Here is a 24,882-nt window from a genome sequence, read left to right as displayed (position 1 = left end):
AGTACATTCTAATAGTGGAGAATTAGTGGAAGAAAACTGGCTATGAATATATAAAAAAACTTGCTTCAAAGCAATTTTTTTCTATTTATTAAAATATTTCTGCTATTAAATATATAGGAATGAAAAATTTGAATAAATTAAAAATTACTGATTTCATTACTTTTACTTGGGTATTTCCCGACTATCACAGGCAATACCCTATATTGGCATATCTAGCATTCTTTGAAACCAATATCTTGCATGATTTTTTTTTATTTTTTTTTTATTTATTACGCGTGATTTGATGATCATTACGAATCTTCTAAAAATATGTTTGTGTAATCAATTGAAAATAGATATGGTCTTTTATCAGAAGTAGGAAATGATCAATCAATTGCTGCAAGGAACATTTGAAAAGTTGAAGGACAAACTTAACAAGGGCTTGTGGGAACTTGAACACTTTTTATCACATTACAAGATATCTGACGGCTTTAAAAAAGAATTGAAGGAGGAAAAAAACGACGCTTTGAAACTAACGAATATAATATCCTGTTAATACTTGCTTATATGACAGAATATTGTACCTTTTGTCCATGAATAAAAAACACTCACAGCATAATACACGCTCAGTAATTTTTTTTTTCAAATAAAAAAGAACATTAAATTCTACCAAACTTTTATCATGCAGTGAAATATCTCCTAAAAATAAGTTTTGCATGGTAAAACAGCATTTAGGGCCATTTGTAAACAATTATTCTGCTTTTTAACGTCGATGATAAGAATTTCTCTCTTTTTTCCGTTTTGCAAAAATAAATATTTTTATGAAACATTTATTCTCTCCACTGATCATTGAATCATAATGTTTTGCTTTTGTGATTCATTTCGGTTTGGAAAAGTTTTTTAAATAATGGTTGAGGTTCCAACTCTTTTTTTTTTTTTATGCGAGTGAGTCTTTTTGGAGAAAGGTAGATATAATAACAATTTTTTTGGTTGTTTACGTTTCCAGTTCAAATTTTATTAAAATTATTCGAAGCACAAAACTCGAAAATTAGGAAACTATTATTCGTTTTTCTCATTTTTTTAAATTTAAGTATAAACTAGTTTTTGTATTTTTATAAAATTAAAAAAAATTACTATTTACACAATAAATAGAATTACACAAATCGTTAAAAGAAAAATAGCGAATATTGAAAGAGTTTTTTTTACAGAAATTAATTGAATAGCAATATTTTTTTTTAATTATTGATTTTGAATAAAAGTTCGTGAATCTCAGCACAAGGTTAAAAAATAAATAAAAGTTGATGTTAAAAAAAGTTAATCTTCTTAAAGGCTTGGTTTCTTAGGACAGGACGCTGTCAGCTGGAAATCAGCGCTAACCTCTGATTGGTCCATTTGTGAGTTGGATAGTATACGTCATCGAACGCTTATCTTGAACTTCAATTGCCGTCCAACTCAACTGCAGTTGGATTACAGCGTGACGTTAACCACAGAAGCAATGGCGGACAACATCCAACAGCACATTGAAATCAGCCAAGATTTTGATTTTGACATTAAACATAGCTTCTTCATTAAACATAGCACTCTTCATTTAGCTCAGCTATAATGTGTTTTTTCTTGAACAAAGTCATTATTTGTTCTCTAAAACACTGGTCGACAATAACAAAATCAATACAAATTCAAAATAAATATTTGTTTACGTTATTAACGCATGCGCAATGAGAGATAATGTCTGCGTTGGACCGACTGCTCACGCTGAGCTAACAAAAAAGTATTTTTTTGGCGTCAGATCTACGTCAACTTTCCGCTGACGCCCAGATAAGGCGTTAGTTCTAAGAAACCAGGCCTTGAGCTAACAAACCAGTATTTTGTTGGCGTCAGCGTGACGTTGACGTCCCGCTGACGCCCAGATAAGGCGCTTGTCCTAAGAAACCAGACCTTAAGAGTTATCAGTTTTTTTATGAATTGTCTGTGGGTTGAATTTAAACAGTTGCTATAAGTCTAATTCTCATCTCGTGCGTAGAGCCTTGAATGTGAAAAGTCTTAAAATCATTTATAAAGTGGCATACAAAATGCATAAAGCGAAAATTAATTATAATCTTGAAAAAATATCTTTCACTAATAGGGCAGAGTACTTTAAATCAGCAAAAAAGATGCATAGTTGTTTAAAAAAAACTGCTGTTTCTTCAAAAGAATCGAGGCTTAAACGGCCATGTCTGTAAAAATTAAAACTCAAATCCAAAGTATATAAAAACATGTTAAGGATGCCTTCCGAAGAAAAGAAAAAACAGATCTTGAAATGAAAGATTGGAAAATTAAATTACCAATAGTAGGAAAGCTGAGGGTAGTGAGTTCGATCCTGATGGCTGACAAAAACAACTAGAGTAAATAGGTGCATGTTAATTCGGTCGTAGATGAAAATCCTGTCGTAGACTATATCGTGTAAATTCAAAGTGTACCAGTTCAGGCGCTGTGCACGTCGTCTGACCAGGATCAAAATTACGTAGCCATGGCGGTTAAAAGATAGATGCATGGCCAGGTTGGGTGATGATGTTCAAACTTTTATACGAAAGATTACAAATATTTTTTTTCAAGTTTCTTTATAAGAAAGAAGACAATTTATTTTCTATCCTATATTCAGAAACCTTTCCAGTGTTCTTTTTAATTGAAATAAACTTTTGTCTTGTCCATCAGTCAGAACTTTTACAAGAACTGTAATGATTAGGAGCCCTTAATATATTCTCTATTCCTTAAAATTTCCACTTAACAATACCCTTAGAGGAATGCTTTTTCAATTGCTGAGTTCTTGATAAAGCGTGAAGGCGAGCCTGGTATATTTGGATACTAAAAAACATCGATCACTAATATTCATTAAAACCATCATTGGCGGATTCAGATAAAAGTTCGATTTAGGATGCCAGTAAGAGATTTTGCACTTTGAACCCTTAGTACCCTCTCTCCCTTATGGAAGTGCATGCGGTAGAAGATATCTACAAAAATTTTAAAAATGTCTAGTATCGATTTCAAGTTACTGCTAATCACAAATGATATATATTACTTTAATATTAAACAGAAATATTTTAAAAATATTATTTATTCGATTTCATTTGAAACAAGTTAGTAACTAAACGGCAAATATAGTTACACAATAGATTAAAATCAAAGTACAACGGTTTAACGATTATTTTTGAAGGACAAAGAAGAGGTCCACTAGATCTCTAAAAATTAAAAATCGCGATTAAACTGGCACTAGAAATAAAAAAAATTCAGCCAGCGCTGGTCTACTATGTAAAGGTTTGAAAGAGATGTAGTGTTTTTTTAAAACAGTCCTTTGAGATGTGAGATCAGTACACTTACCAAAAAGTGATTTAAGAATTCAGAGTTTGGAAAAATACTCTTTAGCCGAACGTAACTAAATTATACATGCATTTTGGAAAGCAGGTGACGCGTGCGAAAAGAAATTTCCATGTGGGTCAAACGCGTAATAAATATCGCGACACCCCACCTGCTCATGTTAAAGTGCGCCAACAAAAGTGAAAACAATGGGTCTCGTTAATCCTCATGCTAAGACAGTTATGGTTCACTCTCTTAATGAATATTATGATATCAGCAATGGCCGAGCAACATCCTGTCAGAGTGGAGTAATTGGCTATCCAAAGAGTTGTCATTTCAATAAAAGTGGAATAAAGGGACATTAAATTCTTTGTTTGGACTAGCTTTAAGTTGCTTCTGTTACAAACAAGGTTATGTTTTATTTGTCATTGCTACATAACACACAACTACACAAACACATGCATCAATTCACAAAAGGGAAATTAAAAGAAAAATTATTTTCGCTGATGAAACACATAACTGTTTATTGTTAGGAGGAAAATTGTAATTTAAATTTGTGAAGAAAAAAAAGTGTGTAAAAAGTTTTGAAAAGAAATTTAACCAACTACGTAACGTTTTTAGACCCTGCCTCTAACATACTGGGTGAAACTAGATACAATTTTATCACTTTAAAAATAATATTTTAAACTTTTTCGGTTTGTATTCCTTCACAAAGTGACTGCTAATCACTGTGGGTCAGAAGACTATGATATTTGGCCAAAAGTAAAAAATTAATTTTTCAACTAAAATATGTGTAGGCAGTTTTAATATATCCCAAATTCGGTATTCATAATCATTCCAAAAATTATAATTTACTTTTTGAACCGACGAGAGTACAATGTAATGAAAAATATGTTAATTTTTTTTTTTAAATGTAACTTTTAAATTTTTATTTCAGAAATATATATAGGAATTTCACCTTACTGTTACATTTTTATCAGAGTAATTAGTCTGAAATTATAGTACAATTTTTCAATTTGTTGGATTAGTTATTACTCTTGACAAACTTATAGTTTATATCTTATCATTTGACATTTTGCAATGTTGGAATGACTTTCGAAAATTAGTTCCAAGAAGTTCCACGAGGTAATTAGTTAAACTTTTTTTTGTTGTCTTCTTTGATGCCCCTTCTTTCGAATAAAGCTGCCCCATTTTGACCGTATTGCAAATGTGGACTAAATATACCGAAAAACAAAAATTATGTTTTTTTTTTCATGTTTTCGCGTTATTTTGTTATTAATTCGCGTTATTTCGTAATATAACTTCGGAAATATAATTTGCTTTTCATTTTTAATATAAAATTACGAAAATTATTTTATTTTCATTGCTATATTTAATTATTTAAACGTACTATATTATTTTTTTATTTTTGCTCGCCATATTTCATCCGCCATTTTGTTTTTTTCGTGTATTTTTAGTGTATTTCAAAATTTCAACTATGAATTCAATTTACCTGCATATAAAAACACCTAAATACAAATTTTGAAACAAACTTTATCGAAATACTAATTTTGGCCACGAAACCTTGGATGCTGGTCCACTGTGCTATGTAAGAATATAATTAGATTTATCCTCCTTTGTAAGAGTCTTTATTTGCAATGAAAAAAAATTGAGAAAGTGAAGAAATTTGATTCAAGAAGCATTTATGAATGTTTTTTTTTTAATTATTATTTTATACCGTTGTTAAACAGTCAGCCCAATCCTGAAGTTACAATGTTCAACTCCGTAGCTTTGTAATTTTAAAACCAGTCCGGAATAAAAGGGAACTACTGGATCAAGTAATGGGATAAATTGACATAAACAAATGGCCTTATCTTAAAAAGGAGGCATCGTAATATTTATTACGAAATAGTTATAATGATGTTAGCATTGCAAAAAAAAATCTTACGCTATAGATTATTTAATAAATAGAACACAACATTTTCTAACTTCATTTCTCAATATCTATCCTATATCTCATATTAATCAAGCAGTCATATATTCAATAAATATATTTTTATTCACTAATAAGCTAGTTCACTTCATAAAAATTGCAAAAAAGAATTTAGGAAATGTGAATTAACAACAATGCTATATAAGCATATCTAAGAAACATCAATTAAGAATGTACGGAGGCTGAGAAAAAATTTTTATTTTTTGTTTATTCATTCATTTATTTATTTATTTATTTTTCAAAAATTCGCAAAAACTCCAAAATTGTAAATATTTGAGCATTCCGAATAAATATTTACAGTTACTTATATTTCATATGGTATTTATCATAGTAATGTTTGCTAAATTTTTGAATTACTTGTTTATAAAAACGAAAACAAATTAGAATTTTTTTACATCAATTAATAGCTACTATTTTTTTTTTAATATTTCCTGGTCATAATTCTTAGTAACGATATAACAATAGGTTTTACAATTGTAGGCAGTAATTAATTTAATTATGCAAACACTTAATGTTTTTAAAGAATTTTTCACTTTTATACATTTATTTAAAATATGCATACGAAATGGTGGTAAATCCACTATAAATAATTTTTTTTAAACAAATATGAAAAAATAACCCATAAAATTTTTTTCCGGAAAAAAAAATCCCCTTCAAAATCAGGACATTTGGCAGCTATGTATACTCTTAAAATCTATTTTCCACAAAATAAAAATAAAATACAGTAATTTCTGAGATACCTGTAATATATGACATTTTCATTTAAGTTTTTCAAAAATTAAATCAATGAAAAAAATAACAGTAATCATAAATATAAAAAAATATCTAAAAACAAATTTTGATCCGAAATTCTTATTTCTTTTAAATAACCAATTTTTGAGACCAATAAAAGCGTTGCATTTAAGAAAATTCAAAAAGTTACAATTTAATATTCATGTTGATTAAATGGCGAAGTATAAATAATATGCAAGCAAAATGCTATATTTTAAATATCAATCTACTCTGTAAATTAAATTAACAAATATAACCATCATTTAAAATAAATTTAAATTTTTATAGTTGATAAACTATTGTTTGGTAGTGATTTTTCAATCAATCAAGAATAAAATTCGTGCATAAAAAACAAACTGAACACAAAAAAATCTGAATAACTTACTTCAAGAGTGTAGTAGAAGTCAAACATGATCACATGACTTGAACAAACGTTTCATGAAGCGCATAACCCACTCCGAAAGCACTATTTGACACCTGCCATCAGAAAGCTGGCAGATTTTTGATCAGAAAAGAAATGTTCTACTTCCTTCCCTTAGCACAAAAGGAAGACTTTCGAAAGCCCACAACAAAAAGGGGTCAAGCCTGACCCTCTCGGAATCAGTCATACGGCACCCATTCGAAATCGGTCATTATCAGAATCGTTGGTCCATGCCAAAAAGATGCCTTCATGTCATAAACAAAACAAACTCCTCTTTTTTCCCTTTATAAGTTGTTTTACAAATACTCATAGTTTTTACTACAACTTTGATGATTGGGATTAAGTCATAAAAAAGATAGCGTATCTGTTCTAAATTTCTGTTTTATGACACCCTGCAATAAATCTGAATAAAAGCGAAACTCAGGAACATGCAGAACTGAAGCTTGATGTCCAAGGAATAAAGGAAATAAGTCCAAACCAGTGTTCAAATGGCAAGTTAACTTATTTGACATGCACTGATATATTAAAAACTACATAAAATATAAAACATTTTCTAAACAATCCTTTTGTTGCTCATCCAATTTTCAGAGTGTGGTATCCCTTTCCTAATTCTATAATATTCTTTCCTTCTATTATTAAAACAGATAATTGTCTATAATTTCCTATACAGTTAGGAATATTGTTGGTATTTATAAGAAAAATCAAGCCACAAAACACGTTACAGGTTGCACGGCATATTCGCAGCTGAAAATTCCTCTAATTATAAGGCATATTTGAAGCTGAATAGTCCTCTAATTATAAGGCGTATTTGAAGCTGAATATTCCTCTATTTGGAAGGCATATTTGAAGCTGAATATTCCTCTAATTATAAGGCATATTTGAAGCTGAATATTCTTCTAATTATAGGGCATATTTGAAGCTGAATATTCATCTACCTGTAGGACCAAAGACTTACTGATAAAAACTATAATACAGTTTCGTAAAGTTAGAAATTCGCAGATAAATCAGATAGCTACGCCTATTTAGCATTCATAATAATTCTCATAAAATTTTAAATTGCATAAAACTCACGGGAAACATCGCACAGTACATCATAGAGTAGCGCAACTATGCCTGCCTTCCAAACAAACGACTTCTTGAAATTAAAATATAGGAATAGCTCACACCTTAAATAAGATCTCATCCAATAAAAAAGATTCAAAAAAATGGAAGCGTGTTCGTTAAATAGAATTGATTTTAAAGAAAGAATGGCAGCTTATTATATAAGGCGTGAACTAAACCGAATGCGGTTCATAAAATTGATCTTTTACCATCAACTTTATAAACGCGAATTCAAGTTCAGCGATGAATCTTAACAATAAGACATAACAAACCAGAGTTTTTGTGAGACCTATAAGGTTAGTAAGTGCTCTAGGTCACGTGAGATGTTTTAACGAATAAATGAAGCAAACCGAACAAGGTTCTGATTTTTAAATAAATATAAAGCACTTTACATTTAACATGTTTTTCTAATGTAATCCGTGGACCGAAAATTTAACCGTCATTCAATTTTATTTAAGGTCGATAGGTAAAAAGTCATGCATTCTGACTCCGTTGATCTTTCTTAAATATTAATTTAACTGAACCACGACCAAGTAGAAGGGTTTTGCATATTTCGCTTTAAGAAGTATTTATGTATCGATTAAATCAGTATGAATGATTCATTAAATTGTATTTGTTTAAATTTAAACTATTCTTATAATACCTATCGCTATACAATTATATTGATAATTTTTAGTTTCGACCATTTCTTCCAGTCTTTTCCATTTCCTCCAGTTTTTTAGTGAGTCTTAGAAGAAATCTCAACTTTGCTTGATTCTCAGCATTAATACCTTTATTATTCACTGAAAAAATTGATAATCTCAATTATGAACCATAATAAACAATTCATTTTCTTTAAGAGGAAAAGAGGTTTTTATAAATAATAAGCTACAATCCCTGAAAAACACAACCTGTTTATTCATATTCCATTTCAAACAAATAATTCACCCACTTTTAATAATAATACACTGGTAAGTATATCTGTGTACATAAGATTAATTCTGATCACTATTACAAATATTTATTTTGTCAGGATTATTCTCAACTGGTTGAAATTATTATTTTTTTTGGGAGGTACATTAATGAATCTTTCCAGTGATTTTAAATTTTAAAATTATTTTTTGAAAAACACATCTTTAAATGTTTATTTTTTTTATAATTTTCATTTTAAATTATAAAAAAAAGTTTTCAAGTCGTTCAGCAATAATCGTTACTTCTTTTAGTTTACTTACTTTTGTGCACAGTTATTGTCTTGTAGCATGCCGATAATTTTATTTAATAAACTACAACTTTTTCTCTTTCTTTGATAATGAATGAGAATTATTTTTGAAATACGCACGTAAAATAGTATATGAGGGTAATTTAAAAATTGTTCATTATCAAATTCAGTTATTACGTATTATTACACATTTTGATACGTTTTAAGATATGAAGTGAATTTCCTTTCAAAACTCAAACTGCTCTGTTCTGCTAAAAAGCTCTCCGCCCTTTTTTTATTCCTTGCGAGAACTTTTTTTTTTCTAAATAAAAAAATTTTTAAAGTAATTTTTAAAATATTTTGTTTTAATAATTTTTCTTGTTCTCTATTCATTTATCTTTTCTCCATATTTTTAACTTATTTTATATATTTTCAGCTTATGCGCATTAAATAAAACTTATTCTTCCTAATTTTCTCAGTTTTTCTATCTTTTTTTTATTATTTTTGCCTCTATTGTGATATATATATATATATCACAATAGAGGCAAAAATAATAAAAAAAAGATAGAAAAACTGAGAAAATTAGGAAGAATAAGTTTTATTTAATGCGCATAAGCTGAAAATATATAAAATAAGTTAAAAATATGGAGAAAAGATAAATGAATAGAGAACAAGAAAAATTATTAAAACAAAATATTTTAAAAATTACTTTAAAAATTTTTTTATTTAGAAAAAAAAAAGTTCTCGCAAGGAATAAAAAAAGGGCGGAGAGCTTTTTAGCAGAACAGAGCAGTTTGAGTTTTGAAAGGAAATTCACTTCATATCTTAAAACGTATCAAAATGTGTAATAATACGTAATAACTGAATTTGATAATGAACAATTTTTAAATTACCCTCATATACTATTTTACGTGCGTATTTCAAAAATAATTCTCATTCATTATCAAAGAAAGAGAAAAAGTTGTAGTTTATTAAATAAAATTATCGGCATGCTACAAGACAATAACTGTGCACAAAAGTAAGTAAACTAAAAGAAGTAACGATTATTGCTGAACGACTTGAAAACTTTTTTTTATAATTTAAAATGAAAATTATAAAAAAAATAAACATTTAAAGATGTGTTTTTCAAAAAATAATTTTAAAATTTAAAATCACTGGAAAGATTCATTAATGTACCTCCCAAAAAAAATAATAATTTCAACCAGTTGAGAATAATCCTGACAAAATAAATATTTGTAATAGTGATCAGAATTAATCTTATGTACACAGATATACTTACCAGTGTATTATTATTAAAAGTGGGTGAATTATTTGTTTGAAATGGAATATGAATAAACAGGTTGTGTTTTTCAGGGATTGTAGCTTATTATTTATAAAAACCTCTTTTCCTCTTAAAGAAAATGAATTGTTTATTATGGTTCATAATTGAGATTATCAATTTTTTCAGTGAATAATAAAGGTATTAATGCTGAGAATCAAGCAAAGTTGAGATTTCTTCTAAGACTCACTAAAAAACTGGAGGAAATGGAAAAGACTGGAAGAAATGGTCGAAACTAAAAATTATCAATATAATTGTATAGCGATAGGTATTATAAGAATAGTTTAAATTTAAACAAATACAATTTAATGAATCATTCATACTGATTTAATCGATACATAAATACTTCTTAAAGCGAAATATGCAAAACCCTTCTACTTGGTCGTGGTTCAGTTAAATTAATATTTAAGAAAGATCAACGGAGTCAGAATGCATGACTTTTTACCTATCGACCTTAAATAAAATTGAATGACGGTTAAATTTTCGGTCCACGGATTACATTAGAAAAACATGTTAAATGTAAAGTGCTTTATATTTATTTAAAAATCAGAACCTTGTTCGGTTTGCTTCATTTATTCGTTAAAACATCTCACGTGACCTAGAGCACTTACTAACCTTATAGGTCTCACAAAAACTCTGGTTTGTTATGTCTTATTGTTAAGATTCATCGCTGAACTTGAATTCGCGTTTATAAAGTTGATGGTAAAAGATCAATTTTATGAACCGCATTCGGTTTAGTTCACGCCTTATATAATAAGCTGCCATTCTTTCTTTAAAATCAATTCTATTTAACGAACACGCTTCCATTTTTTTGAATCTTTTTTATTGGATGAGATCTTATTTAAGGTGTGAGCTATTCCTATATTTTAATTTCAAGAAGTCGTTTGTTTGGAAGGCAGGCATAGTTGCGCTACTCTATGATGTACTGTGCGATGTTTCCCGTGAGTTTTATGCAATTTAAAATTTTATGAGAATTATTATGAATGCTAAATAGGCGTAGCTATCTGATTTATCTGCGAATTTCTAACTTTACGAAACTGTATTATAGTTTTTATCAGTAAGTCTTTGGTCCTACAGGTAGATGAATATTCAGCTTCAAATATGCCCTATAATTAGAAGAATATTCAGCTTCAAATATGCCTTATAATTAGAGGAATATTCAGCTTCAAATATGCCTTCCAAATAGAGGAATATTCAGCTTCAAATACGCCTTATAATTAGAGGACTATTCAGCTTCAAATATGCCTTATAATTAGAGGAATTTTCAGCTGCGAATATGCCGTGCAACCTGTAACGTGTTTTGTGGCTTGATTTTTCTTATAAATACCAACAATATTCCTAACTGTATAGGAAATTATAGACAATTATCTGTTTTAATAATAGAAGGAAAGAATATTATAGAATTAGGAAAGGGATACCACACTCTGAAAATTGGATGAGCAACAAAAGGATTGTTTAGAAAATGTTTTATATTTTATGTAGTTTTTAATATATCAGTGCATGTCAAATAAGTTAACTTGCCATTTGAACACTGGTTTGGACTTATTTCCTTTATTCCTTGGACATCAAGCTTCAGTTCTGCATGTTCNTCTCATCTATATATATATCCTTCGTAGCAACAGTGCTTCAGTTGATTTAAAAAAGCGAACATTTATGTAACTTATAAAATGCAAGTAGTATGTTACATAGTATTAACTCAAAGAATAAATTTCAGGAATGATGTCGCAAGATAACGAAATAATCCAGTTTTTACTACATTTCGTTCGTTTTCGTTCACAACGTTTGGAAAAAACTCACTTGAGTGTAGAATTGTAATCCTTTTCTTTCTTCAGTTTTATTTTTTATAAAATGTAGATGATGGAAATAAGTGAACTTAAATAAATTAATGTAAGACGTTTCCTATAACTTTCAATGTTAAATGAATAAATAAGTAAAAATGAAGGAAAATTAATACCCTTACCAAATCGAGATTTTTTTTTCCAATTCGAATTTGTTAAATTACAAAATTACTAGTGTAGGACATACAAATTCAAGGACAAAAACTAATCACAGAAAATTATATTTTTATGCAGCCACTTACTCTTGTGACTTATGATAAAATTATTTTAACCTTTATTAAAGTTTGGAATTAATTACCAAGTTATCAATTTTTAAAATTTCATGTAATTATCGCAAAACAATTGAAAAACGATGCAAGGAGTAAAACTTTATATGTATAACTTACAAAAATCAAAAAAAATATATAAATCTTGATATAACATTATTAGTTTTTCAGCAGAGTATATTATTTATAAGCTATTGCTAAAATACTAGTCAAAAAACTATTTTGTCTTCATTTAAAAATCTCGTGTAAACGCGCATATTTTATATATGTTAAACTAACTAAAATAAAGTAGAGTTTAAAGCTTTTTTTCATTTAAAAAATGTTTAGTATAACTCATTTTGAAAATATTTTCTTTCCATTTAGAGAAATAAATTCAAATGCAGATTGAATATTTTTTTTAAAGAAAAGTGAGGTTAAAATTCTGGTTAATAATTGAAAATTCAAGTCACGAAAAATGGGGTTTCGCAAAAGCTTGGCTTTGAACATTCTCTACGAAGCAATTTTCATGAAAATGTAATTTCATGCACAGTTGATTTCACTGGTAAATGGATTCCTAAAGCAGATTTATTCCTAAACAGAAATACATATTAACTCCTGTTGAACTACAAATAAATTTCGTTAAGGAAATTTTTCCAGGTATGGCATGTTTCCTCTACAGTCTAGAACACCCACAGCGGAAAAATAAATCTAAACATTTCATTCGAAAAAGTTTCGAGACCGCAGGAAATTATCTTCTTTCACTCTGATCATCCCAAACAAGAATAATAGGAGTTGGTGATGATTTGTAAAGTGAACTAAAATTTTGAAAGCCAAAAGACTGCTCGATTTTCAATACTTTTTTTAGTTTTTAACACACCACATCCAAAAATGCGTCTGGCGCAAAATTCAATACGCGGAAAAATTAGAGATCATTCAATTCCACATCGAATAATGTTCCTTAACAAATATTTTGGTTTTGTGATTTGGCCAAAATCAATTATCAAAAATGATCAAAATTTCTCGTTCGCCTTAAAAAACGTTGCACTTTTTTTTCCAAATGCCCGTGAAACATAAATGCCACTGAAGGCGAGTGGGAATAATTAAAAACTATTATTCATTCGCCATTTTCACTTTTATTACAGATGCAACAAATAATGCGTAACGTGCCGTAACAAAAAAAAAAAAAAAAAGAAAGAAACACCGTAGAGTTGAATTTAGAGGGGAATTACTGTGCCTGTAGTCCCAGGTTCCCAAATCTTTGAGGGGCCTCTAAAGTTTATGAATTTATAATTGACTTTTATAAGCCTCTAAGAAGCCATTAGATATTTTCAAGCGTAATGATTTACAATCTTCAGTTAGAAACATCTTAAAATATTTATATATTTAAGTTGAAGTTCCAAATTTCGGGAAATTGGAAAAATATGTATTTGGTCAAGTTATTTCCCTCTGCCCCTCACCCAACTCACATATTTTATCCATTATCTTCCTTTGCTTACGTTGCAAGTGCTTGGTTTTTCCCTTGTTGCAACAGTTGCAGTTCCCTTGAGGTCTTGGCTGGCAAATATGTAACAAACATAAAGAACGGAAAATTATAACTTTTTGTTGCGAAATATTTTTAAAATTTTCTGTTTTCTGTTAAAAGTTTGTACGTTATTCTTACAGTTACTTAACATTCATAATTTCATCCTGGAGGTTTTTGCTGATATAGAAACTGCATCGAAATTAATGTTAAAATTTAATGTTTATAGTATGTTAATATTTTTGTTTAAAAAAAATTAAAAAAAATCATAAAACATTTTTTTTTTTTTAATTTTAAAACAAGTTTAACTGCAACTAAAATTCATCAAAAAGTTTAATATTTCTCAATATAAGTAAGTTTAGGATAATTCGGTATAGTTTGGGCTTCAAGTTATGCATTAGTTTTGGACCATCCCTTAATCCAATCTTGATGATACCCTCAATTTTAACAATATCTGAAACTGAAATGGAATAATAAAACAGAACATAAGTTCATTTGGGTTTACAACTACTAATGTTCAACTCCGTAGGCTTGTCATTTTGAACCCTATCCAGAAGACAAGGGAACTCCTGAGTTCAATATTGAGAGAAATTTGCCTTCGTGGAGGACTTTTTGTTATGGAACTAACCCGCATTTGCTGAGCGCAAGAGGAATCTAGTGTTAAATCGTTAATCGGCATTTGCGTTACATACAGGAAAACCACGAAAACCTCCCACGGTTGACCTGACGGCAAGGTGACTCTAACACATGATCCGTCTACCACTGAGGATATTTTACGTCAGCACTGTGGTAAGTGCAAGTTGGGTGCGGAATCCGAATCGACCCGGATTCGAACCCGGTACACGAAAAGTCACAAAATAGCAAAAATGATAGAGATGTCTATTTTTGGTTATTAGCGTACGTCGGGCCGGGATAGCCCTATCGGTAGGGCGCTGCGCCCATATCCAAGAGGTCGTGGGTTCGATCCTCGACGGCCGAAGACTCCCCGTGTAGTAAATGGTGACTAATGCACGTTAAATCTGTCGAGTCTAGATGCTTTTCAATCTTCTTAGATTACGTTTTTCATTTGGAGAGACTTTCAGCAGCTTAAAAGTAAGAATAATGCTTTTCTCAACCAAAGCGAAACATTTTGCTCGTTTTTGAGCATTGATTCCCAACCGAACCGCAACACCAAATTTAAATTTTATTTACACAGTTCAATGCAAAATTTTTGGGGCCGGGATAGCCAGGTTGGCAGGGAGCTGAACTCACGCTCGTGAGAGCGGTAGTTCGAATCCAGACGGCCGAAGACTCTCCGTGTAGTAAATGGTGACTGGTACACGTGAAATCTGTAAGGTCACAAAGTCTTCCATGTTCCTATAACGAATTATACCTCTGGGAGTACTGGAACGGAGATTGATTGTTCTCTAGTTCAGGTCGAAATTAAGATCTGTGGATGAGTGAAAGAATGTATGAATGGGTCCGCCTAGGCAGACCCATACGAAACAGGTGCGACGTATGGGTGTAAGAATTTTTGGCCACAGAGGGCACCACTAGAAAGCAAGAAAAATCGCACCCCCGGTGGGGCGATTACCCAGTTAATGGCCGACGACAACAACAACAATTCAAAATTTACTGAACTTTAATTTTATATTTGTTAAATTGCCGACCGGCCAGTGTAGGGGGCAGGGAACTGTCCTCTCATCAGAAAAGTTCTGGGTTCGAATCCCGGGCAAGGCATGGATGTTCCTTTCTCTCTATCTGTGTTCTAAGTCCTTTCTCCTTTGTGTGTGAATGTGACCCGCCCTATAAACGGGTTGTGGTAGTGTGACGTGGGCGACGCTGCTCCACCACCGTGGCTTCGCCACAAGTGCCCACTGGGTAACGAAAAGAGAGTTAGCAGTTCTGGCACTTTCTGTGGTCAATGGACAATAGTTCCAAGTGCCCGCCATTTTAAAAATATATATATATATATATATATATATTTGTCAAATTTTGCGTCTAATGCAGTTTTTGGATGTTATGAATCAAAAACTTAAAAATGCAGAAATTTAATTGTTTTTTTTTGGGGGGGGGGGAGAAGGTCTCAAAAGTTTAGGTCATTTCAGAAACCTTCGTATTATTCTTGTTCGACAGGCTTAAAGTGAAAAAAAATAATTTCCAGTTTTCGAAGTTTTTCCTATCTGATTTGATTGGGCAACTTATGAAAACACTCGAAATAATTTTACTAAATTCAATTACCGATAGATGCTAGGTACTTTGTGTGAAACATTTAAAAAAAAATTTTAAGCTGGTTTTAAGACCTAAGGATATACATGGAATAAAAAATATACATACTTTTTGAAGAATATCGCAAAAAATGAATTTAAAAAAAACAGAAAGCATTGCTTATCTTATCTTCGTTATGGCTTTGTCACTTAAAAAAATTAATTGATATCAGACCTTCAACATTCCAAACATTGCTGGTCTTTCTAGTGGCTAATTTTTTGAACGATGCGGAAACTGGCGATGTAATTAACTTGGTCCAAAAAGCAAATACAAAAATTGCGAAGTGTAAAAACAACAACAATATAAAAACTGCTATAATAATTATTACGATAAAATTAAGAAATTCTTCATGCAAATAAGATCAAACTTCATTTTAGATTGTTAGAAATTTTTTCATTATTTAAAGTTCACTCACTTCATTAACGCACGTTTTTTATTTAAAGTATCCTTGTGAGAAAATAATGTCCCAGTTATTTTAATTTGTTTTTATTTTCATACTTATTTTAACCAATTAACTAAATTAAGTTGAAGTTCAATTTGAAAAAAAAATGACATTTATTTATTTAAACATAATGTTTATATTTCCTAACCCTAATTTCCTAATGTTGTTTACATTTCCTATTTTGCCCATCAAAAAAAGTACAACAAAGGACATTCACCATTTTACTAAAGAGATGAAGCATGACTTCAAGTTTTTCTCTTTTTTCACGAAATAATCATCTCTTAAATTGCAATGATGCTGAACATTTATTTCATTCATTTCAGCGTTAAAATCGAGCAGGCATTTCGCAATCGCAGGAAAAAAAACATAAGTTAAACTAGTACTTTTATAACTTTTATATATTATTTCATTTTATATATTTGTTATATATTTTATTTTATACATTTTATACGCTATTTTATTTTATACTTTCTATTAATAAATTTGTTTTCTCCTGAGTATCTGGATTCCTAAAACCAACACTTTTATTGTACATTTTTAGAACCCATATGAAAAGTAAGAACAAAAAATATTTACTCATTAAGTTTTCAAAAAAAAAAAAATAGTGCGTGGAGTCCCTTCGCGCGGAAGAAGTGAAACTTCGTAATGTGGAAATGAAAATAGGATGGGGTAGAAATTGATTTTTAGTAAAATCATATTGTTTCTTTAAGACAAACTTTATTAACATTGCTTACAATTCACAATTGATCACATCTTTTAATTATCATTTTCGAGTGGAGAAATATCCAAATCTATAACATTTACAATGGGAATATGATAACTAAAGTAAGATACAAAATGTTTGAGTTCTATTCTTTCAATATTTCTTGCAAAAACTGGATCAATGGTAGTTCCCGCTTTGGTTGTTGGATCATTCCTACCATTTATCATTTCCAATCCAAATTTATCCTTAAGGGGACACTTCAGGTTCAAAATGATTTTTTTTAAATATCAACCAATTTTAATGAAAATTTCATAGATTGTGAATAAAGCATTTAGAAAGATATTCCCAAAATTTGAAGCAAAAATATTAATTTGTTGAAAAGTTATAATTTTTTTAATAATTTATCCGCAAGTTAAATTACTAAATGTTCCAATATTTCAAAATGTTTCCTGCGCATGAGTTTTTATCGTAGCTGTATGAAACTCATTTATATTACAGTTTGAATAAGTATAAATAAAATTGGATATGTTTGAACAACTTAGCACTTAATTTTAAACAAATAAAAAATCAAAATATCATAGTCTTTATATAATTTTTAAAAATTGAAATTTAAATAACAATTTAAAGTAATTTAAAAAATATTCAGTGAGTATTCAGCTTTTATTTATATCACATTGGTTACGGAACATTAGACCAATCATATATATGAGAAAAAAATAAAGATTTATTCAAAACTCATGCGCAAGGAACTTTTCGAAGTTTGAATATTATCGTAAAAAACAACATTGAGAAAAAACAGTTTAACTATAAAAACAGACAGTTTACATAACCTTGTTTACAAATCTTGAAATGCTTATAACTTTGCAAAAAATGACTGAAATTGAAAAATTTTTCTTTTTAATAGTAGCTAGATATAACTATTATTTTTTGAAACAAAAATTGAAAAAAGTATAATTTGGTCGATTTTTGGGTTTTTCATCGTGAAGTGTCCCCTTAAGGAAGGTTAATAATATTTCAGCTTCAGGTAACGAGAAATTCACATTAAAATATCCTGCAAGGATCACAGGCCGCTCGTTGCCATGGTAGCGTTAAACGTTTAACGTAACCTTGTTGGAAGTCGCATTAGAAGTTTCACTTCAGAAAAAAAATGCGTGTTAAAAACATCAAAACCTGATTTATCAGACTAATGAACAATGAGAAGTTGAGGACTAAACCAATCTAACTGATTTTGATATGTTAAAACCAGTCTACCATATTCACAATTTATCAGCTAAATTAGATATCGTTTTTCTGTTTTCTTGGCTCAAATATTGATTTGAGAATCCCTCCCAAAGGTGTAATTTTTTTTTTACCTTCAGTTTTGACACATATTCTAAAACTATATATTAAGGATGATAATTGTGTAATATCCTGTATATGTTTCAAAATTTACGTTCCAAAGGGTTTATAATAGAAACCGAATAAAAAACGACGTACAGTAAAATTTTCAACAAAACGCGTTTCTTTGTTTTATGGATGCATTTTCATCGGTAGGACAAATGGAAAAAATTGACAAAATAGAGTTGGCGAAATTCGACTTATGGTCCGACACGTATTAATTGCAACAAATATACAATTAAAGAGATACAATATTAAATTGATATTGAAAGTTCGAAATTCAAAAAAACTTAGTGATTTCCTAATGTAGGATAAATATAGTATAGTAATAAGATCATTAACAATAGATTTTTTTTTCCTTTGATGTGAAAAAAACACTTACATAAATCGAGGACAATGAATGATTTCCATCATGCATATGCACAGGGACCGCAATAAAAAGGATATACAAAAAATTTTATTCATTAACTTGATTTCCTCGCACCAAGATGTAATCTAAATAATTCAAGGGATAAACCAGAAAATCAGGTTAAAATATTCGTGTGAATTGTATCTTTCTCTAACCAAAAACATACTTTTCCTACATAAACATGTTTTTTTTTCAATTTGGATTTGGATTCATAGTCTTTAAAATATGGATGATAGCTGCAATTCTGAAAATATGGTTCAATAATTTAGGCAGGAAAGTGAGCGAAGGTTAGAGAGACGTAAGTCCCTTAATGTTGATTCAAATTTTGCGCATTTCGCCATTTTTAAAATTTCTCAAAAGCTATTCTACAGATTTTATTCAAATTTTAGATTGTGTCAATTAAAATTATGTACTTGGAGCTAAAATTTGCATATCTTAAAATTCGAAAAAGTTTTGGACGCTTAGCAAAATAAATTATTAAGAAATTATAAAAGTTATTCTGTGCGTAGAATTATTATGCAACACAAACATTACATTGTGTATCCTAAATAGTTCTATAGATACGGAGGAAAGTAAAATGCACCAAAAGTGAAATTAACACATAGGGGACAAACTTTCCGATCTCTTTATAGCCTGAACTATTATGGGACCATATCTTCCAGATGGCGGCTACTGCTATATTTTGTGCTACGAATATTCAAATCAGTCGGAAAAGAACACATGTTTACCTAGAGAAAAGGAGTCAGGTACTGTCAACTAAAATATCGTCTGAGCAAATTAACAAATTTAAAGTAAACTTCTTGAATCATTAAAATTGTACCTTGCTATACCCCATTGTTCAATCCCCAAGCATGCTTGGTCTTCATTTTATCGACCCATTGAAAGGATGAAGGGCTGTGTCAAAATTGCCCGATACGAGGATGAAACCCCGGACCTGTGTTACGGGAGTTTTCTGAAATTTTGATATTACATATATTTAATTCACATTGTATTTTTCTTTTTCTTAATGGCGGGCACTTGGGTCTATTTCCCATTGGCCTCAGAAATGACATAATTGCTAATCTCTTATCGTTACCCAGTGAGCACCTTTGGCTTTGCCACGGCGGTGGAGTAGCGTCGCCCACGTCATACAACCGCAAACCCGTTTATAGGACGGGTTACATTCACACAATCACGCAGAAGAAAGGGCATAGAACATAGAGAAGGAAAGAAACATCCATGCCCTGAGCGGGATTCGAACCCGCAACCATCGGCTCCGCAGTCAGGCACGCTAACCACTCGGTCACCTGGTCGGCTAATTCGTATTTTTCTATTAAATATTCTTATTTTACTATTCGATATTGAAAAATTTTTTGTATTATGTTGTGGAACAATTTTTTGTATTATGTTGTGCTTATATAACTGTCACTACAAATATTAAATACCAATTCCCTAGTATATAAGCAATGTTAATTTGAGTCGAACTAGAGGTACTTTTTGATAGATGAAGGTTGACATTGTCGATCATTATACCCCTATAATGTAAATACATTAAACAGAAACGAATGGCCACAACTTATTCTGAAGAATTGTAATCAAGAAAATGGATTAAAAAAGACAGTTTTCTATAAAGTAATAAAAATGAAGAAACGATGGGCAAAAACAAACAGAAAAAGTTTAACTATTATTTATGATCAAAGATGTCCAAATCAGATTAACGAAAAGTGGTCGAGCATCTTTGTGGGTGTCGCTTAGGGCATCCGTCTCTTTGCTCTTCCAGGTCACTGACCTTCACCGTCAACACAGACTCCTGCTCATATTTTGGTTAATCTTACCCCGCATCATTAAACTGAAATTAATGATCTTTGAAAAAGACTCCTATATGTTTTTAGTACATAAAACATGAAAAAAGAAACTTGCGGTGTTAGTTACAATTTATTATTTTACAATTATTTAGTGTATTTTACAGTCATGCCTTTCTATTGTGAGTTTTACAGTCTTGATTGTCTGTTACTCTTGCGAACTAATATTTACTTTAGAAATTAATTTTATCAAAATTGAATTTTATTTAATTTTAAGACGCATAAATTTGAATAAAAAATATATTTCTATAAACAGGAAAGCATCAACACAAAAAAAGAATAAATTTTCTCAACAAAATGAATTGGTTACATCTGATTACAAATTAATTGTTTACTCTGATCACTGAAAAAAAGCTGGAAATTTTTTTTAATCCACTCAGCTTTTGGTGAAGCAAAGAATTCAGCGTTCCAGTCCCAGACAGTTTTTTTTCCCCTAGCTACATACTTCCAGTTCGGCAACGGGACTGACATCCGAAGATCACTAGGGAGATTTCGCAAATTTACGTTAGCTTCCGTGCGTATAAGATTTCAAATAATTGCGCATGCGCATTTCTAGTACCCATGTGTTAGTTCTGGTGAAGTGTGCATGCACCCGTAAAAAAATATCAACCTACGTGAGAGAAAATAAGAGATTTTGCAAAAATCTGTCAGTTAAAAACGCTAACTTAGTGGAATATTGTCTTAACATTGACCACGAAATCAAAAGAAACATTTACAATGGACGTAGATTATCTCTTTAAAGCTGTTGCATACGGTTCAAGATGCTTTGCTCTACGTATATGCGGATCTGTGAGCGGAAAAATTTTACAGATTATGGATTTTGATGAATTCAGTGAAAAAGAATGCAGCTTAATTTTAGTATTATTATTAATATAATTTGAAAAAATATTATTAAACTTCTATCGATTATTTAACTTTTTTTAACTAAATTGTATAGTTAAAAAATAAATAAAATTCATTATTTTGAAATAGCGAAAATATATTTAGTTTCTGTAGTGCAATTAGACAACCATAATGCTAAACCAAAACCAATAAAATTATTTTTTATTGAATGAACCAATTGTTGTTATACACGATTCATTTCTAAATTTCCCCAATACATTTCTTTCAATTCGCTTTCCATGTCCATGTTTTTAGCTCGAAGATAGGCTTAAATGGAAAACAACATTTAATATCTACAAACAACGTGCTTGTAGCTTTGTCTTTGTAACGTAAATCACGCCAACTGATGTAAAGATACGTAGCATCTAAAATAAGCGCGAGCATGCGCAGTTGCTTCAATCATACGTACGGGAGCATGCGGAAGCTAAAGTAAAAGCGCGCAAGCTCCCTAATATCAAAGAAAGTCGCGTCTTTGGCCAACTGGTCCGCCCTATCATTGCGAGATCACCACTATGGTCCCGAACATAAGAAAAATGAACTTCATCATTACCATCGAGGGAGTACACAATGGACTGAATTTCCACTACATGCTTTTCTACAGAAACTGGCTTAACTATTGGGATCTTATTTTCCAAGGCCAAATACTAATGGTCAAGAATCAAAATACGTCGAAAAGACGAAAAGTACCCTGGAAGAACGTTTTTTCTGTCTTATTATGTAATTTAATGAATAGCTAACACTAAATAATTAGCATTTCTGAGGTCAATCCAGGGCTCGAAAAACAGCCCGTCCGCCCGTCCTCGACGGTCAAAAATTCTCCGCGGACAACGAATTTCTGGAATCCGACATCCGCGCGGACGGCCATTTTCCCGTTAATGTTCGTGATACATTTTCAATTTTTGTTATCTTACAAGAGTCTTGTAAGTTACAAGGCAGCAAAATGACCCACAATACAGCAACATACTGCGCATATATTGATGTTTTCTCTGTCTGGGAGTACTGCAGCGGTTGAAAGTGGCTTTGCAGAAATAAACTTACAAAAAAACACAATACGTACTGGTCTTAAGCAAGAAGCTTTAAAAGCAATTATGAACATCTACCTAAATGGAAAACCCCTTTCAGATTTCTGTTCAGAAACCTCTGTAAATTATTGGCTTGATTGTGGAACTGGCAAACGTCATATTTAATTCATTTAAAAAACGCAGTACCCTCGGATAACTTGACATTCCAGATAACTTGACCCTTGTCATTTAAATTATTTCATAAAAGAAATACTAGGTTACTATTAGTAACCTAGTATTTCTTTTATTACTGTATAATGTAATCCTAGTAACGACTAATTCATTGTGCAATTTATATAAATGTTTGTAATAAATAGGAGAAAATTATATATTTATTTAAAAGCGACGGGTTAGTTTCAACGGAGGACGGGTGCATTGTTGGACAAGCCGTCCTCGGGGACGGGTAAAATTTCTGAGTTTTTTCGAGACCTGGGTCAATCTTTAGTGCCATTACGATTGTCACTTATTACTGCGTGGTGCGATCATTAAAACACAAGTTTTTTGCTCACTTGTTCCTCAAAATATTGTGGCAGGTAATTAAAAACCCGTGCCATAAGTTTTTCAACCAGACATTGTTATTTTGGATAACAGATGTTAATTTAGACAAAATAATTAATTTGGAAAAGTTTTACATTAACTTTCATTACAGAACGATTTACAAATATTTATTTTAAAAGGAAAAAAAAGACACAATTTAAACTTTTATTTTAGAATTCTATTCGGTACAAAAGGGCTCGAATTTTAAGGGTGTTGTATAATATTTTTTAGTAAGTGCAATTTGATAGAAATAAAATAATGAAGGCAAGAGGGTGACCTTTCCGTTGGAGCGTGGCAAAAGTGCTGAAAGTGACGTGAATCTGTCTTTTCACCCCAACAGGTCACACATTCCGTCTTCCACGCAGGTCGCAGACTGTATTTATAAACAGGAACAAACACTTTTAAAATCACGTGACAAGGAAATGAAAATTCGTGAAGAAATATGAATATTTTTTTTTTTCAAATCCGCATGGAGGATGTTGTTTACACAATAAGGGAATTTCAGTTTGTGTGAGAAATTTAAGAACACCATTCGGAAATGGAATTTTTTTTTCTCGCTGCATAAGGTTTTAGTTAGTCGTAATGCCGCATGTTTAAGTTAAGGATTTGCCGAAAATAAATTTCTAAGATAATGACTCAATCTAAAGCATGAAATAGAAAAAAAATTCGTAAATTTCGTAAAATTAGAAAATAGTATGAAAGAAATTCACTTTAATTCCACAATGGACAGGGAGTTGAAAATTCTAGCAATTCAGAATACATATTCCATCACGTGATCTCAATTGTATTACATAAATAGGTATTGTAAATAAAGAAATACTACACAAAAATTGATACATTGGGATACCTTCAAGTGACGTAGTGTGGGTAGATCGATCCTGATTGGTTGCTGAAACGCAGCATTTGTTCACGTTTGCAACTGTTCTTTCCATTCTAATTCGAGTATGCCAAGCCCGTCAAATATCAATTCTCTTTAATGAAACATCCTATATTCTTTCACAAAGATTTTAATTATTTCATTATATATTTCTTAACACAATGGCAGGCATGAAGCCAAGTAAAGCATAAACTAATTATGCATCGAAGTTGCCAGATACTCAAACCAAAAATATATAACGGTTACTATAAAATGCAGAACAAATAATAAATCTAACTAAAGTAAAATACGTATACGAGAAAGAATTATATTTCAACAAATTCGAAGTGTATTTAATTAACTTCACGTTAATTAACATTCAAACTTATGGAGAAAAACTTAGCTCAACTTTACCACGCCATTTTACTTATAAACGATCAGTTGGAACTGACGTCATAGATCACATGTGTGGTTATCGTGATCTTCTTTTTAAAGTTCAAGTACCCAATTATTTGCATGCGTAATTTATCATTCTAGTAACGTTTGTGACTGATTGTAATCACCAATTACAATCGCTTTAACCACGCTCTGTCGATAATATTGTATGTATTTTTTCAATCAAGTTGAAGAATAGTAGCAATCATAAGTATCTATCATTAAAATTAAGTTAACGTCATGATAGAGATCAGCTTTGTTATTTTTATTAATTGAACTTCGGTCTTAAAGTATTTATATTATATTTCCACAAACTATAATTGTTTGTGGAAAAAATGCATCTCAGAATCGAAAATAAATATGCTAGACCGTGTTACAGTATAAAATGTAAAATGTGTGGTAACGACAAAAATAATTGAAA

At 30.5% G+C, this 24,882-nt stretch overlaps 1 protein-coding gene across 3 annotated transcripts in view; it reads right to left on the bottom strand.

The window, feature by feature from the left end:
• Window positions 1-24,882, bottom strand: part of LOC107455926 (uncharacterized) — a 91,911-nt gene that overhangs the window by 54,849 nt on the left and 12,180 nt on the right. The window contains exon 1 of one of the 3 annotated variants that reach the window (XM_071177180.1): window positions 6,438-6,479. The exons of the other annotated variants lie outside the window; for them this stretch is intronic. Coding sequence (XP_071033281.1) covers window positions 6,438-6,464 — 27 coding nt within the window. The 5' untranslated portion in view covers window positions 6,465-6,479. Of the gene's footprint in view, window positions 1-6,437; window positions 6,480-24,882 lie in introns of those variants that run through there. 3 annotated transcript variants of the gene reach the window in all.

The sequence above is a fragment of the Parasteatoda tepidariorum genome, chromosome 2 (assembly GCF_043381705.1).
Source record: "Parasteatoda tepidariorum isolate YZ-2023 chromosome 2, CAS_Ptep_4.0, whole genome shotgun sequence".
Taxonomy (NCBI): Eukaryota; Metazoa; Arthropoda; class Arachnida; order Araneae; family Theridiidae; genus Parasteatoda; species Parasteatoda tepidariorum.
The sequence above is the reverse complement of the archived record's forward strand: the minus strand, read 5'-3'. Positions and strand labels throughout refer to the sequence as shown.